Genomic DNA, 18,013 nt, shown 5'->3' on the forward strand with positions numbered 1-18,013 from the left:
GCTTGCTTCCTCAGTCAGCCGTCGGCGAGAGGAGCGGACGGGTTCAGTGGGTCTGTCGCCATCCTGCGTGGGCGGGAGCGGACCTCGACTCCCCTTGGGGTCGGAGCCTGGAAAGCCCCGCGTTTCTCCCCCACCCTCCTTGCTCTGGCTGGAGAGCCGGAGAGGAAAGTATGTGGGGCAGGGAGTGAGGTCGGGCAGCAGCGCGGAACCCCTTTCGCCCAGGGAGGCGCCCATGGAAGCGGTGAGTACGTCGAGGGGCGCAGGGCGAGAAAGGAGCCCTCTTTTCCTCCTACCCCGGGGCGCTGCGGGGTGAATGGCGTCCCCCCCGGGGGGGTGACTCTTCTTTTGCCATCTTAGAAGCCTGGCCCGCCCAGCTTGGGGGTCGCGCTTGCCCGTTTTGTGGAACAGGGCTCGGGGGCTCCTGCCCACAAAGCTCTCCCCCAGCCCCCGCGGTGCTTTTCCAAGGGTGGGAACTCAGCGCAAGAGGCGGGACCGCCTTGGGAAGGGGAAACCCGCCAGCCTCCCTCCCTCCGGAGAGTGGGCAATGGCTGGAGCTCCCTGGAAGGGCTGCTGCTTTGGACGGTGCTTTCGATCCCCGGCGCCCTACAGGCAGGACTGGGGAAATTGAAACCCTCGAGAACTGCTGCTGCTGCTGCCGGCCAGAGTAGGCGGCACCAAGCTCGGTGGGGAGTTGGTGGTGGCCGGACTAAGTGGTAGGCGGTTTCGTGGGGGGGGGGTGTCTCGCAGAAGCCAAGAAATTCGACTGTTGGACACCCCCAAATAAAAGAAATGGAGGCAGGATGACGGGTGGACTTGTTGCTGGGGATGTGTACGACGAGACCAGAGGTTTGCAGAAAAAGAGGGGAGAGCGAGAGGAGAAGCAAACCCGCTTCCTTCCCTTCTGCAGACATAGCCAGCTCGCGTGTACAAGTCGTCGTTGCGCTTTGGTGACAAACAACCAGAAGTGGAGATGGCTGACATCCTGTTTATAATCGCACCAGAGGTGGTCTGTGTTCTTGAGACAGTTTGGTGTTCATAGTGAGGGTTCTGTGTGTGTGTGTGTGTGTGTGTGTGTGTGTGTGTGTTTGCTCAGTTCTCGAAAACCACATGACGCCGTCCACACACAGGCTACTATATGGTTTCTTTAAAACCAGAAAAGAACTTGCAGCTGTTGCCGATCGCTGGGTTTTGTATGTTGAACTACAGCATTCGAAGAAGGGCACTAATAGTCCTAATCTTGAATCATGGCACGGCTTCTGAAGAAAGCTGTAGCATCAGGAAGTTTCTGTTTACTGTTTTGTGTTTTGTTTGGGGGAGGGCCAGAGAAATGAAGCTGTCCTTCTAGGACAAATGGTGTGGGGAGGGGAGGGGAAAGAGGAACTGACACAGGCACAATTAGCAATGTTGCATAAGGACATTGACTTCGTGTGAAAGAACAGTTCTGTGTCATAAGAGAAAAATAGTAGCAGTTTTGCTCTTTTGAACTGCTCAATCTACTGTGTTTTATGTATACATCTTAGTCTTCAGGTTTTAGGAGTGGTAAAGCAGCAACATGAGTACAGAATGAGCTTGATGAACTTGCACCAGGTGAAACTTACTTGCACCAGGTGAAAAATGTGTTGCTGTTAATCAGCACTGATACTGGCTAAAATGTGACCAAAGCACAAACTGTTAGGCTCTTTAGGGTGATAGAGCCAGTTGTTACAATGTTAGTTTTAACAAAGTGAAGAAATATGGATGTGCCTCTTCTATGGCAATATAAAGCAACATTATGGATGAAATTTCCGTAATAAAGTTAAGTAGTACCACTTTGTGCAATGGAAAACAGAATTTGAAATCATCTCTCCCCCTCCCTCATACTAATGAGCTCACTATTTGGTCATCTTAAAAATACCTGAAATGGACTGTGCATTTCCACCTATTTTATATTCATGTATGTCACTGGGCATTTAAGATACTACTAAGCAAGCATTCATGCAATTGTGTTTGTAAGTCCCACTGGGTAGTGGTATTTCTTCCTGATGAGAGAGACAGACACATATTATGGGACTGCAGTCTTTTAAGCAGGCTGCTTGGCTTGTCAGGTGCAGAGATCAGGGGTTTAAAAGGAACTGTATTATGCTTTGGGTTTATTATTATTATATTTAAAATATTATTATGTACCCGTAAGTCTTCAAGGTGGGATGAATTAAGAATCTACGGTAAATGTAACTTGCCTGAAGCCCTTCTCTTCATAGGCAATAAGATTTATGGGGTAAGAGCACCAGTCTATTTCCCTTTAAAAGTAAACAGTTGCATGTTAGCTACAGGAGTTGTTGGCAACTATGACTGCAGACAGTCCTATACATGCTTACCTGTAAGTCCCATTAAGCTCCATTCATTCCTATGATTGTTTACTTGGGATTTGTTGTCAAAATACTTTGTGTTTTGTGTTGTAGATTGCTGCCAAAAACACATTTCTTGTGAATTTAAAGGGACCCCTGTCCCTTTAAAATATATGAATTGCAGTGTGGGCATCAGCGTATTCACTTTGCCCACATATGGAGATATGCCCACATATTTCTTTCTTTTCTTTTCTTTTTTTTTAAGTGTACAGGAAACCACACCTTTTTAGCTGAAGCTGTTGCAGGTGTTATAGCAATGCAGGAGCCATGGTAGATCTCTGATGCTAAGTGGATTTGCGTGTATGAAAGACTGTGTGTGAAAGTGTCCTATCTTGAATACTTGAAGGGACCAGAGGAGCCTATTATAATGAGTAATTGTGCAGTGACAGACTAGAATAGGGTCTCGTGAAAAAGATGAAACTGCTTAGGAATTTTCTTTGAATGTTTATGTTACATAAATTGCCCAGATAAATAACTCTACATTAGCTTATCTTCTGTGTATTTTTATACAGCAGTTCATCCTTCTCAGGACTGTGCATGTCTTATAAGTAATACACTGATTTGTGTTGGGGGTTCTGATATAAAAACCCCCATTATTAAGCAAGTACCTTATACCATAGGACGCGGGTGGCACTGTGGGTTAAACCACAGAGTCTAGGGCTTGCCAATCAGAAGGTCAGTGGTTCGAATCCCCACGACGGGGTGAGTTCCCGTTGCTCAGTCCCTGCTCCTGCCAACCTGGCAGTTCGAAAGCACTTCAAAGTGCAAGTAGATAAATAGGTATCGCTCTGGCGGGAAGGTAAATGGCATTTCCGTGTGCTGCTCTGGTTCGTCAGAAGCGGCTTAGTCATGCTGGCCACATGACCCGGAAGCTGTACACCGGCTCCCTCGGCCAATAAAGCGAGATGAGTGCCGCAACCCCAGAGTCTGCCATGACTGGACCTAATGGTCAGGGGTCCCTTTACCTTTACCTTATACCATGGATATATTTCTACTTGTCCTTTATCAGCAAAAAATAAGGTGCTTCACGGGTACTTTAAGTAACTTTTTTTAGTGGTGAGACAAGTAGAGGAATGTAGGGCATATGTGTACCCCAAATGCTTCTGCCAGTAGGTCTTTCTCTAGATCTCATCATGTTATAGGGCAGGGTGGGGGGTGAGAAGGGAAGGGAAGACTGTACAGTGGTACCTTGGGTTACATACACTTCAGGTTACATACGCTTCAGGTTACAGACTCCGCTAACCCAGAAATAGTACCTTGGGTTAAGAGCTTTGCTTCAAGATGAGAACAGAAATCGTGCTCCAGCAGCGGGAGGCCCCATTAGCTAAAGTGGTGCTTCAGGTTAAGAACAGACCTCCGGAACGAATTAAGTACTCAAACCAAGGTACCACTGTACTTGTACCCAGAGCTGCACCAGCTGAATTGGAATTACGTAGAGTGCATTAGTGTGTGGCTAAACAAGACCTTTTGAACAAATATGATTATGATTTTCTGTAAAATACTGTTTGAAAATAGGCACCTGTGTTAAGGCAGACTTTATGCTTGTTCTTCATTATTGCACATGTGTGTGTGACTGTGTGTGTATGTGTGCATGCCATCACATCTCTTCACCTAAACATTTTGCTAATGTTTATGTGTGGGGAGGGGGATGCAGTTTCCTCTAGAAATGATGAACTCCTTCATGATCTTGGACCATATCTATATATAATTCTCTCTCAAAGGTCTCATACATGCACCCTTTGGGGGGAGTGGGTCATGTTACATTAAATATAATCAGCTTCCCCCCCTACATGTATTTTAGCAAATTCAGCATTTCTTCAGAGAAATAAAATCAAACCCCATCATTCAAAGGGGAAGTAGAAGCCAACTGGTGAAAAGTAGTGGTTAGGATGAGGAGAAGCAAAACTTTAAACAAAATAAACAGTTTTCTAACATCTGCATGTGGGTGAGGGAACAGGGTTAGCTACATCCCTAAAATATATCTGATGAGAGAGAGAGAATGAATTTTTCACTTGATGCCCTGAGAAGGTCTTCTTTTCCTCCTTAGGCAGTACAGAACTAGTTGGCTGTTGCATCTTGACACCTTTCAGGCCCCCATTTTCTTGATTTGCCCCATACCTTGCTATAAATCATGTGTGTGGGGCAGAGGAAGGATTCTCCTCCCTAGTCAGAAGAAATGCCTGGCCAATAGATAAGGATCCTAGAGGTACAGATATTTGACTAGACTGATCTTAAGGTTAGAACAGATCATCTGAATTCCAGAGTAGTTCTGACTCATGTGTCTCCTTATGTGTCACTCGAAAAAGACTCCATGTACTATGAAGGGCTGCTTTCCTTTCCCCACACTTCCTGGAAACAGGAAATCAGAGGTAGGAAACCTGTGGCTCTCTGGAAGTTGTTGGACTGCAAGTCCCATAATTCCTGACCATGCTGGCTGGGGCTGACTGGATCTGGTGTTCAGCAACATCTGGAAGATCACAGGTTCTCTGTCACTGATTTAAATCATGGTTATTTAACAACAGACCCAACACTTAACCGGTGGGAATAGTTTTTGGAGGTAACTGAAAAGGCCATACTTTATTGTCGGCCCTTGTGCAAAATATATTTTGCCCTAATCTTAATTTAGTTGGGTTATACAGCAGTATCCAGTTGCATACCTTCTGATCAGAGATTAAACACTATGAGAAGAAATTTATTAAATACAAAGAACATATCTTCAGAATGTATATAAATTATAGATGCACCTTTATACCTAATCTTAATTGGCATGATGGTTACACTATTTATTAATCTCCTTTTGCAAATGTGTCTGGGTGGTTTACAAGCATACCGTATAAACAGCTTAAATGGTTTTTAAAAGAGTACAGAAACTATGGAAGGTAGATGTTTGCTTTGTATTGTTTCCAAACCTTTGCATCCAGTTGAAAAACCTGGCCAAATGAAAATACAGTAGTACCTCGGGTTACATACGCTACGCTTCAGGTTACAGACTCTGCTAACCCAGAAATAGTACCTTGGGTTAAGAACTTTGCTTCAGGATGAGAACACAAATCGTTCTCAGCAGCAGCAGCAGCAGCAGCAGCAGGAGGAGGAGGCGGCCCCATTAGCTAAAGTGGTGCTTCAGGTTAAGAACAGTTTCAGGTTAAGAACGGACCTCCGGAACGAATTAATTACTTAACCCGAGGTACCACTGTATCTTCAATAGTTTCTGGAAAGTACAGATAGCGGGTGCCTGTCGTATCTCAGCAGGGATGTGGTTTTATCCAACAGGGGCAACTACACTGATAGTCCTGCTCCGCGTTACTGTGGAGTAGGCTTCTGTCTTCTTTGAACTTGAAGGAGAAACTCTCTTGCAGAGTGCAGACGCCTACTGGGTATATAAGGGATGAAGTGGTCCTGATTTGTATAGGGCCTTGTTAGTAGTACAACCTTGATTGTGAAATGGATATAAATTGTATATTGATTCATTTATTTTGTGAATTAGTTTAATGCACATTTCTTACATACTGCCCTGGAATATGGGATATCTCAGTTCGTAGAGCATGAGACTGAATCTCAGGGCTGTGGGTTCTAGCTTCACATTGGGCAAAAGGTTCCTGCACTGCAGGGAGTTTGACAAGATTGACCCTCGTGGTCCCTTCCAACTCTACAGTTCTATTATTTCAGTGAAGAAGTATTTTAAATATGCCTAAGTGTCATCTTTGTTCTTGAGCTTTCTGGTCAGTTTCGCCAAGATGACAAAAACTTTAAGAAAGAATGGGGGAAAATATATAATTTACTTAGGAGACTACTTAGGAGCAGATGAAAACATAAGCAGGATTTTAATCACACTTGTAATATAACAGTTACTATGGACAGATACAAAATTTGGACTGTGAAACAATATGCACTTGAAAATGATGACAAATAAGTCCAGAGATACAGAGAAATCTCAATGTGGGTATTTGGTATTATTATAATTTTATGCTTGTAAAATGAAATAATTTTTAAAAATAAATAAATAAGCAAGCAAGCAAGCAAGCCTATGTTGGATATTCACCTTGACCTGATGATAGGACAGTTTTTGGCATACATAATATTCTGTAGGGCTATAAGGTTTAGACTTTCATCTCAGAGGGACAGTAAGGTTTTCATTTCCCCTTTCCAAAATGAATGCTGCAGAAATGGTTAGTTCCTTGAGCATTTATGAATTTGATTGTTGCATGTTAGGAATAACATGCCTCATGCACATAAATACTTGATTTATTTAAGTCTGGGATGTAGAACCTGTGACCAGCCTTCCAGGAATTGTAGTCTAACTTTCATTGTCCTTGCACTGTTAGCTATGCTGGTTAGCGTAGCTGATGGCAGGTTGTAACCCAACCAATTGGTTCTATGCTGGCCTTCAGTGTTTTTTATGTTTATGAGTTTTTCTTTTTTAACAAATGTGGTTTTAATGCTTGTATTGATAATGTGCAGGCTTCTGTTTTGATTGTGAGCTACTTTGAAAGAATCCCAGTCCTGAAAAGTGGCATAAAAGTCTTGTAATAAAAATTATCTGCTCTTGGTGGCCTTTGGTTAGAAGAGCAGGGTGCAAAAAATAATTGTTTGGTTTATTTATTTGCTGCCTTCCTCAAATCTGAACACTTCTTTAAAAGTGGCTGGGAAGATGAGTTGCAGCTATTCAGATTTACTAAGAAGTATTTGGGTAACAAGATAAGATTCAGCTGTGAAGGAACTGGTTTCCCTTCCTGTCCACGGAAGTTAGCAGTGGAATCCTTTAATGTGTTCCTCCGTTAATATCCTTAAAAGAATTGTGATTTTATTGGCTGTCCTTGCAATCTTCTTCCAATAGTGAAATATCTCCATTAGCAGTACATAGATATTATAATGCTGTAAATTTTTCATGTTGGCCATAGATTTCTGTAAACACTACCTAATGCCCTAAAGCTGCCTTCAAACATTAATATTTCAAGATTAATTTTAAATTCCGGATTACATGTCATATTATTTTCAGTAGCTAAATTAAGCTACTGCTTACGGGCAAACAATTGCCATTATAATATTAAGTTCTTAATGTCTAACACATCTACTGCTTCAAGTAGAGGAATAATTATTCATCAGTATATCCAGTATATTACACGCTTTTTCACACCATCCAAGGTTATTGGTCTTGCTTTAAGATAGCCTTTCTCAACCTGTGGGTCCCCAGATGTTGTTGAACTACAACTCCCATCACCCCTAGGTAGCAAGGGCAGAGCTCAGGGATGATGGGAGTTGTAGTCCAACAACATCTGGGGACCCACAGGTTGAGAACCACTTGGAAGTCGAACGGAATCCATTCCGGAAGTCTGTTTGACTTCCAAAACATTTGGAAACCAAAGCTCAGCTTCCGATTGGCTGCAGGAAGCTCCTGCAGCCAATCGGAACCCGCGAAACCTACATCGGACATTCACAAACCGGAACACTCACTTCTGGGTTTGCAGCGTTCAGGAGCCAAGACTCGCAAGGCGTTCGACTTCTGAGGTATATGGAGCCAGACCCAAAATACTTTACAGTTGTCACTTGCTTTTAAATATACTTAGCCAGCAAATATATATTAATAGAACACCATAGAGCAGGGGTTCCCAAAGTGCAGTCAGCTTTGTCCCTGTGGTCTACAGCATGGACTACAGAATTAAAAATTGTAAAGCACCTAACACAGCGCATTACAATTGCTACAACAGCAGAAAAATCCTTAAGCAGCCCACCAAAACCCTCAGTAATATTCAAGCAGTCTGTGGCCAGTCTGGGGTGCGGGGTGGGGAGTTTGGGGACCATTGCCACAGAGAGCAGACAACAACAAGCCAAAGGACGCGGTGAGGTTCCACCCCCACCTGACACAAATCCCTGCAGCAGGTGGTGGAAGAAACTGCTCTTTGCACCCTGGCATGATTCTCCCAAAGCAGTAGAATGCTTGAGAGCATACAAGGTATTGTTTGTGTGGATCAGAAGTCTGGATTTCTGTGCCTTTCTTCTCCCATGATACAACTGTATTAAGTGTCTAGATAAATGGTGTAATTTGTTGGATATGGAGTACTCAGCAACCAAGGTGAATATTGTGGATGACTATATCCCACTGACTAGATTGTTGCTGAAGAGCTGCTTTTTAAAAATGAAAAATTAAAAAATCCTACTGAATACAAGAATATGAGGACAGCTTTGCAGTAAGTACTTATTGACTGGGCATTGATTGTTTTGGCCCCTAGAAGATTATTGCAAAAGAATTGCACTCCCTACTTTCTGTATTCCTGGAATAGTTGCTATAATTGGAGACTAGAGTTAAGGGTTAAGTGTAGCATAAAAGCAGTTCTCAAAAGCAATAGTTTTGACTTGAGTTGAGGTTTTCGGGAAAGCTGTAGGTTTTATATTTCATCTTTAAATCTGTATTCTTCCTTGTTAGTAGTTCTCACAAATGTTTCAGTGGTTGTGGTATAATCAATTTTCAAATGTATTGTTCCTCTATTAAGTTATTATTAAAAAAACAAGGCATTTCCAATGAGTGTCTAGATTCTGTAGCCTTCAGGAGAAATTAATTTTGCTGTGAGACCCTATGGAGTGGAATACAGTGGTGCCTCGCAAGACGAAATTAATCCGTTCCGCGAGTCTCTTTGTCTTGCGGTTTTTTCGTCTTGCGAAGCACGGCTATTAGCGGCTTAGCGGCTATTAACGGCTTAGCAGCTTTAAGAAAAAGGAAACAAACTCACAAGAACTCGCAAGCCCATAGGGAAATTCGTCTTGCGGAACGACTCAAAAAACGGAAAACCCTTTCGTCTAGCGAGTTTTTCATCTTGCGAGGCATTCGTCTTGCGGGGCACCACTGTACTAGAATGTTCTAAAGGGGGTGTTAACATCATCATGTTGTGTTTGTAAAATAGGGGAGGGCCTTTCTCTCCATCCCTCAGGACTCTCCTTAGGCTACACCAGAGGTTTTTAACCTTTTTGAGTCCACAGCTCCCTTGACCCAGCTACATTCTTTCTGCAGCACCCTTGTGGGGCTCAGGTGCTGAGTTATGTCACCCCTTTCCTGCAGAGCTGGCAGCTTCTCACCCTTTTTCAAACACCCTTCCTTGTGGAGTGTTCCCTCAGCCTCCTCTCCTCTCCTCTCTCCTTGGTAGTCATTTGGGCAGCCGCAGCTGTTGCCCTGGTCTCTGAGCTCTCCCCTCTGCCCCAAAGAGAGGTGCCTCTTCACACTGCCCCACAGCGGCCTGGGAAGCATCCCTGGTCAGCCCCAGAGGCACCATTTGCATGGAAAGCTTGTAGCCAGAGCTGCTGCAGCAACAAACAGTTGTGCAATCCTTTGGGAGGCAGAGATGTGAGAGGGAATCAGAGGAAGAAGGAAAGAGGGACAGAGGCAAGTGTTGCCCATGTCACCCCTGACCATCATTCAAGGCACCCCAGGGTGCCACGGCACACTGGTTGAAAACTACTGGGCTACACCATTTGTCCCAGGCCACACCCCTGCCAATCCTGATTCACATTCTCAAATACTTTTGCCTACGATTGAAATGTAGCCATTGCTCCGCCTACTGATCCCGCCACTTCTTAAATGTTGTTTTCCATGAGGACATGTGGCTCTCCAATGGAAAAAAGATTCCTTGCTGTTGTAAAATGATAACATGCGATGTTTTGAACATCAGTAGACATGGATGAGAGTTTTTGAAAAGTTGGCTTTGGCTCTGTATTTTAGCTATATTATAGACAGAATGGAAATCTCTCTCTCCCCACCTCAAATATATAGCCACTCCAGTTTAGAACATTTAGATATTTAAAGTATCGTATTTTTGGAGCATTCCTAAAACCCTGTTCTGGTAAACTGAAAGTTATCTTTGGCATTATTTTCCTGTAGCCTAAAATTTCAGGATTTGATACTATTTTCTGTTCTCTTGTTCAGGGTTGAATAAATTCTGGATTATCTTGAAGTCACATCTATTTAGCTGGCTTGGAAGTTCAAACAGCCATATAAATGCCGGTATGTATTTTAATATAATTATAGTGTTAGCAAATTTAAGACCAAACCACACACCATTTTCTAAAAAATCAGTTTAGTCCTTGTTTCCTGCCAGTCAATAGCATATGTGCTATTGTTTCCTGCCAGTCAATAGCATATGTGCTATTGTGGCAACTTAAAGATTCAATTTTTTATAGTATAAGAATTGGTTAGCCAGAGCCCACTTTGTCAGTTGCTCAAAGTGGTACTTAGGTGGATAGGCATGTATGTCCTGAGTACAAAGAGAAAGGATTTTTTCTTCTTCAACAAAGTGAGATCACAAAGTCAAGCAGGAAACAATAGTGTGTGTCTCAATGCTATTCAGAGCACAAATGAATCCAGAATCCAGTTAGATTGATGCAACAACTCGTCCGCATGGGTGACCCATTCTGAACTAGGGAGCCACTGGTGATACAGAGGTGGATCTGTTAATTGCTGTGGCGAGTGACAGTCCCAGAACTTGCTGAGTCCAAATTCAGCAGTGTCAGATTTGTGGTGGTGTACTCCTTTTACTGTTGGAATACTATCTTGGTATTTACATCATTAGGAGTGTGTGTCCTGTTAGTAGTGGCTTATGCCATATGAGAGGGCATCTAAGTGGATGGTCCTGCAAACATAGAACCAGAATCAGAGCTTGAGAGGGTGTAGAGCAGAGGAGAAGCTACCATTTGACTTGCTCACTAGCAGCATTCTAAAATTGGCCCCTCTCCATTGATCAAGACCTGTACACTGGTCTTGGATCTATCAATAGCTGGAGCCACCTGTACAGCATTCAGCCCACTCGCTACCCTGCACCCCTGAATTGCCCATAGCTGGCTGTGAGATATGTGGTATGTGCCACCCACCTTTGGAGGAAAGTACTATTTAAGTTTTAAAAACACTTTATAGAAACATGTACAGTGTCTACACACAGGAAACTGCATTAAGCCATCCATTTCACTAAGCAGGTGAAAGAGCAAAAGCACTTCCAGATAAGATGACTTGCTGTGACAGTGCACTGAAACTTTTTTTTATCCCAGGCCCAAAACAGAATAGCTGATGTTAATTGCAATTAAAATCAAGAAACTAATATTGACTGTCAGTCCCAACAAAAATGTTCGTGTCTTAAAAGCTGGATAGGATTCTTCGTTAGCACCTCACGGTTGCAAGAAAACTGTGTATCCAAAATTGACCATAGTTACTAGAGTCTTTATTTTTAATAGTATTTTCTGGAGTTTTTTCTCACATTGGTGCCTATCCCCAGATGCCTACACAACCTTGGCTGCAAGACGAGAAGGAAACGGAAGTACAATCTAACTCTTCTGTGTACTGTTCTCTGGTTCTTCCCCTTTCATGTACCTGTATATAGTTTTTTAATGTAAGAGAAGACTGCAAAGCCATGGCTTTCTGTGCCAAACTGAGAAGTTCCAGGAAAAATGAAGTGAACACAGAAGCTCAAGAACCAGGCCTGGAAGTAGCATTCTATTTGCAAGAGAAGCCTTCTCTTAGGTATACGTCTGGCAGGTATACAGCAGAAGACCTCTGCATTGAAGCTGCCCGGAAATGCTGTGAGTTTTAGTTGTCTTCTATACTACTGTTTAACCTGAATGCCAATGCAGTTAGCTTGGTGTGCTGTAGCCTAGTGTCTGCTGAAATTCCCCAAATAGGTTTTTCTACCCCTCCCCCCTTTAATCTTGTTTGTGGGCTTTCGGAACACACTTTCTCTGTAGGTGATTCCCTTGAGAAAACTACAGTTTGTTTTCCCTTAATGGATTTAGAGTTGGCCAAGAATTCATGGCTTCACTGTGTTATCCAGTGAAAGATTGGGCCCTCCAGGATGCTGCCGCAAAAATAATCATAATATTTATGAAGCTTAGTAGCTTTATTACGACTATACCATGCAACATATAAAAAACAAAATAAGTAAAAATGAAGCACAATATGAGGCACTCAAACCATGAACACAATCCCCCCAGTCCTTAGCATTGGTTTAAACTACGACAGACAGTCCCCCAAAAGAAAATAGCACCAGTCGCCAACACTCAACTCATTCTATTCCATTCTCAACTACATTTTCTGGTTTAAATAGAATGATTTTCTGATTTATTTATTTTTAAATATCCCTTTAGATATTGTATTAGGTTTTTCCCCCTTTTCATTCATAATTATTAGTTTAACAAATTCTCAGTTTTGCCTCTGCTTGTGTGGACACCATGTATAAATGTGACCCACTAAGTCCTCCTTAATATGTCCTGTTCCCTAATGTGTCCTCTTCCGTCTTACCAAGGTGTGCACTGGTCACAATATTTTAGTTTGTACTTTGTTTTGGAAAAAAGCAACATTTGATCTGAAGCGATTCTGAGGCTGTCAGATTTGGTTTAGGGTGCGGACCTGTATCCTGATACTGAAGAACAAAGCATCATGCCTCCCACACTCACTGTTATGGATATAATTTTTTTTAAGTCCCTTTGACAGAAGTACAGTAGATGGATTTTTTCCTGTGCAGACCAATATCCACCAAATTAAGGGGTTTTGTGCTAGATACCCTACTCCTCCCCCAGCAACAAAAAAAGGAACAGGCAATAACTTTGCTATATTTTGGCTGAATTGAGTGATATTTGCAGGCATGGTAGTTCCTTCTGAGGGGATGCATCTTGTCAAATTTCAGAAGGGTAGCTGCAGTGGCATAATAATAATAATAATAATAATAATAATAATAATAATAATAATATAATATAATAATAATTTATTTATACCCCACCCATCTGGCTGGGTTTCTCCAGCCACTCTGGGTGGCTTTCAACAGAATATTAAAATACAATAGTCTATTAAGAATTAAAAGCTTCCCTAAACAGGGCTGCCTTCATACGGATGGTTTAATATCTCCTCTGTTCTTCCATTGACAACTTATGTTAAAACAGTTCCCACTTCTCTCATGATTGCTAACATGCAAACAGGGCTGAAGTTTCTGTATTTGTTTTATCCAACTTTGTCGTCACAAGTGTCTAGTACTGTGTAATCCCCCCCCCCCCCCGATTGGCACACAGTGCTGATTGGCTGCTATTCACATGCAACGTGCCCTTTAGTTCTAGGTGTCTTGTGCTCTGCTCAGTTCCCTATCACCTCTTTGTTTTTAAGGACTTGTGCGAATACATTTTTATAGTGCTTTTTCCCAAGCTGATGAACTTACATCGTTTCTTTTAACAGCTATATCTCCATTGTGCCACAACCTGTTTGCACTCTTTGACGAACACACAAAGCTGTGGTATGCCCCAAATCATGTCTTCCAGATAGATGACAAAACTGTACTCCGAGTACATTATCGCATGAGGTACATGTAACAAGACATTGTTAAATCTTTTCAAATACCTGTGACTTTCTGTAGAATATGGTATTTAATTCAATTTGCAACCGGTCCTCAGACTGTAGCCTTTCATGTCTCTTTCCAAGAGTCTGACTTGAAAGGTTTGAAAAGGTTTTAGTCTTACTGCTTATGACACAAAATGATTTCTTTGTAACTTTTGTTATTTGATTGTTGCCTTGAGTTTCCAGGGGTGTTGAGAGAAGATCACTGTAGGTATGAGTTCAATGAATAGCTAAGCCAGGCATAAAGTCATAATTATTTGGTTTGATGTAGTCTTACAATTAGGGTTGCCATATTTCAAACACTGACAATCTGGACAGAGCTCCCCTCCCCCTAGTTGTTCAGTTTTTTTTTTTGTTTTTTTTTGCAAAATCACTTTTTTAAAAATGCTGTTTTTGAACTATTTTTATGAAAAATTGACAAAAATGGCACTGCTGACATACACCCGAATTTTCATGGACATTCTGCCAATTTCCACTCAGACACTGCTGCCAACCTCGATATTCCGGATACGTCCGGAAAATTCTGAACGTATGTCAACCCTACTTACTCCAGGAGGATCTGAACTTCTTGTAGTCTCTGTGTATAAGAATTTAAACTTATATGAACTGTGGGTTTCTTGAAACGTGGTCTTCGAGGTAACGTTGATCTCCGACTGCCTTTGGAACAATTGTTACAGCATTTTGTAGCCTGCAAAAATGTATTCTTTGAACCCTGGTGGCACAAAGAGAAATTGGCTACAGTCCAAAAAACAGCAAAGTAAAAACAGATACAAGATACAAGATTGTGTATGTGTTAAGGAACAAAAAAGCAAATTAATGGCCGCTTTCTCATATTCATTTCCACACACCCTTTTTAGGATGGTTTGTATTTCCAGGCTACATAAAGTAAAGCAATGAGATGGATGAGAAGGTATATCTGCTGATCAGATGGAGATGTGGCCATTCCCAGACTCATGCATCATTTTTTACCTAAAAGGCGCATATATGTATATGTATACGTATAGTATGTACACACACACGCACACGGTCTAATTTTCTAGCTTTTAATTCCTGCGCATACATATTATACCACCCACCTCCCAGCTCTAATTCAGTTGATTTTTATCATCAGAATCCTCCTTTATTACTTGTATTTCACAAAACCCAAAGCCACCTAGTATGTTCATGGGGAGGATTTGAACTGTGGACTTTCCAGTATACAGCTCACTCTTGCCCACTCTGCTCCAGAGATCCATGCAAACAGGATAGCACCACCTGTTTATCAGAATGCTCTTTTAAGTTTACTCTGCTTTCATCGCTTCAGTGACAGTATTGTTAGTGGCACAATTAAACTAAACAGTACTGTGCCAGATATTAAATATGGTAAATTGGATTTTTCCCCCCAAGGTCACAAACCTATTGGGTGGAATTTAATGTTCTGTTTTGCCCAACCTTGTGTGGTCATTACTCTGAGTGATACTGGTGCTTAGCAGGAAGTAGTTGCTGGGATTGAGTCACTTTAAGGGGAAATTCTGTGTTATGAAGGTTATACGGCCATCACTGGCTTGGGCTGCACAATGAGTTTGGGGGGCTTGGGGGGGGGAGCAGTATAAGGGACTAGGTAGGTCAGCTGCAGATGGCTTTGCTAGTCTTAAATTAGCAGCCTCAACTTGAGTGGTCATGAGCGAATTGCCGTTCCTATTAGCTGAATGTTATTTTTGTTGACCAGGTTCTATTTTGGTATTTGCTGAGTCCTTATTTTCTAGTCTTATATTAAAAAGGTTAAATTTTGCACATGACATCACATAGTTTCCTTACTTCCTCAAGGTTTTACTTTACTAATTGGCATGGGACAAATGAAAGTGAACCCCCGGTCTGGCGACATTCTCCAAAGAAATCTAAGAGTGCTTATGAGAAGAAACTAGCACAAGAAGGAACACCTCTACTTGATGCAAGTTCACTAGAATATATCTTTGCACAGGTAAGTTAGAGAGTGATTTTATGTTTGGTGGTATAGCAGCAGCATCCTTTTTTAAAATTACCAGTACAATTTTGTATTTGTTTCTTCAGGAGGGGGTGGGTCTCATGATCATGTTCATGACCTGATCGATTATTTTTTAAATGATCCATATAAAATCCAGTTTAAGTTCTCCATTCATACACTGTCTAAATGCAGTAGTGGTTAGTGAAGTGGGGTGGGTCACTGGTGGGCCACTGGTGCTTGCCAAGGGTAAGGGCACATGGAGCTTGGCCCAGTGTTGTGCATGGCAGTGGAGCCAATCTGATGCTTCTCACCTCCACATGCTGCACATTGAGCTCCCTGCACCTTGCCTCTCCCTCTCAATAAGTGCCAGTAACACACTGTATTGGGAAGCAGGGGGAGCCATGTTGCTCCACCCACACCACTGGCCGCTACTGACTAAATGTTCAACAATAGTTTTTTAATAGATTCATTTTAATTTTAATAACATCACCTTGCCAACAAAGGTCCATATAGTTAAAGCCATGGTTTTCCCAGTAGTGATGTATGGAAGTGAGAGCTGGACCATAAAGAAGGCTGATCGCCAAAGAATTGATTCTTTTGAATTATGGGTCTGGAGGAGACTCTTGAGAGTCCCACGGACAGCAAGAAGATCAAACCTATCCATTCTTAAGGAAATCAGCCCTGAGTGCTCACTGGAAGGACAGATCGTGAAGCTGAGGCTCCAATACTTTGGCCAACTCCTGAGAAGAGAAGACTCCCTGGAAAAGACCTTGATGTTGGGAAAGATTGAGGGCACAAGAAGAAGGGGACGACAGAGGACGAGATGGTTGGACAGTGTCTTTGAAGCTACCAGCATGAGTTTGACCAAACTGCGGGAGGCAGTGGAAGACAGGAGTGCCTGGCGTGCTCTGTTCCATGGGGTCACGAAGAGTCGGACATGACTAAACGACTAAACAACAACAATTTTATATTTCTTTAGATGCACATCTGCAGAAAAGTTACCTGTAGATAGTGCAATATAAGTAAATCAGGTTTGTGAACCTTTTTGCATCCTACACCTGGGCCTCTTGATCCTATATGTGTTAACTATTTATTTTTTGTCGTGAAGAAGTGGCCTTGCTCGTTTGCTGATTCAAGCTTTAAAATGTTTCACATAGTTTTCTTCATGGGTCTCTGGTGGTTGAAATGATACAGCCATGCCTTTAGCTAAAAACAGGTTTCTCCCGTTTTCTGATTAGGGACAAAATGATTTGATAAGATGCTTTGCACCTGTTCGGGATCCGAAAAATGACCAGGAGATTAATGAAATTGAAAATGAGTGTCTGGGGATGGCTGTGCTTGCAATCTCACACTATGCACTTAAAAAAGACCTGAAGTTGCCAGATGTTTCCAGAGACTTCAGGTGAGTCGGAATTTTTATTTTTAAAAAGTTTTTATGAAGTTGAAGGCATTCATAGTACAAATGTGCCATAGCAGGTCCTGAACCTTTATTGGTGTGAACTATAATGGCTTAAGTTGTCACTGAACTCAAAGCATTTTACTGGTGTGTCTCTCAGTAGTTGATGTGATTGAATTCTTCCCTTCTCCTCTCAGAATCCCAGACACAATTCCACACCACTCAGTTGTCTCCTGTTGTTTGCAAAGCAACAGTATGTGCCTGTGTTGTCTTGTTGATATTGCATGACTACAAGAGAGTAGTTTAGCCAGGGCTTTGCTGACTTGGAAATCTTCAGCCTGGTCTCAACTGTACCAATCAAGTAGCACATTTCTGCAGTTACCAGAAGCATTACCTTCTCCCTTTAGCTCCATTTATTTCACTGTTCCTTATTACTGTTGTCCAGAACACTACTTTTATTAGCTAGTCATGACTAATATGGTAGCAGTTGGGGCCAGGTAAACTCTCTGACTTGTTCTTAAGAGCTCCTTTATGTCCCCGGAAGCATTAGCCTTGGTCAAGGGAAGGTGTTCAGTGGCTGTTCCATCTGGACATGTGATTCGGGAAGGTTGTCTGTCTCTTGCTCGGCACATTTTGTGTAGAGTGTGGCAGTTGACCAAGCTATATGGTTCTTAATTGTATTTTTATTGCTGCTGATCTTTATTGCTAAGAGCCATAGACCACCACAATTCAATACATAAAGAAATAGAAACAAATCGAATATACTTCATCAAACAAAACATATATTCCATCAAGTCTGCAGTAACCATCAGACCTGAGCAATAAACTGCAATACAATATAAGAAGCGATACAAATATAACTTAAAATAATATGAATATTCAGTGCAGTGGTTGTGCTGTCTCCCATCTTCAACCAC

At 42.1% G+C, this 18,013-nt stretch overlaps 1 protein-coding gene across 1 annotated transcript in view; it reads left to right on the forward strand.

Annotated features, from left to right (window-relative positions):
- Positions 1-18,013, forward strand: part of JAK1 (Janus kinase 1) — a 35,799-nt gene continuing 17,786 nt past the window's right edge. Inside the window, exons 1-6 of the mRNA XM_028733192.2 lie at positions 1-241; positions 10,297-10,374; positions 11,741-11,939; positions 13,579-13,702; positions 15,544-15,697; positions 16,939-17,102. Coding sequence (XP_028589025.2) covers positions 10,369-10,374; positions 11,741-11,939; positions 13,579-13,702; positions 15,544-15,697; positions 16,939-17,102 — 647 coding nt within the window. The 5' untranslated portion in view covers positions 1-241; positions 10,297-10,368. The remainder of the gene's footprint in view (positions 242-10,296; positions 10,375-11,740; positions 11,940-13,578; positions 13,703-15,543; positions 15,698-16,938; positions 17,103-18,013) is intronic.

The sequence above is a fragment of the Podarcis muralis genome, chromosome 5 (genome assembly GCF_964188315.1).
Source record: "Podarcis muralis chromosome 5, rPodMur119.hap1.1, whole genome shotgun sequence".
In the NCBI taxonomy this organism is placed as follows: Eukaryota; Metazoa; Chordata; class Lepidosauria; order Squamata; family Lacertidae; genus Podarcis; species Podarcis muralis.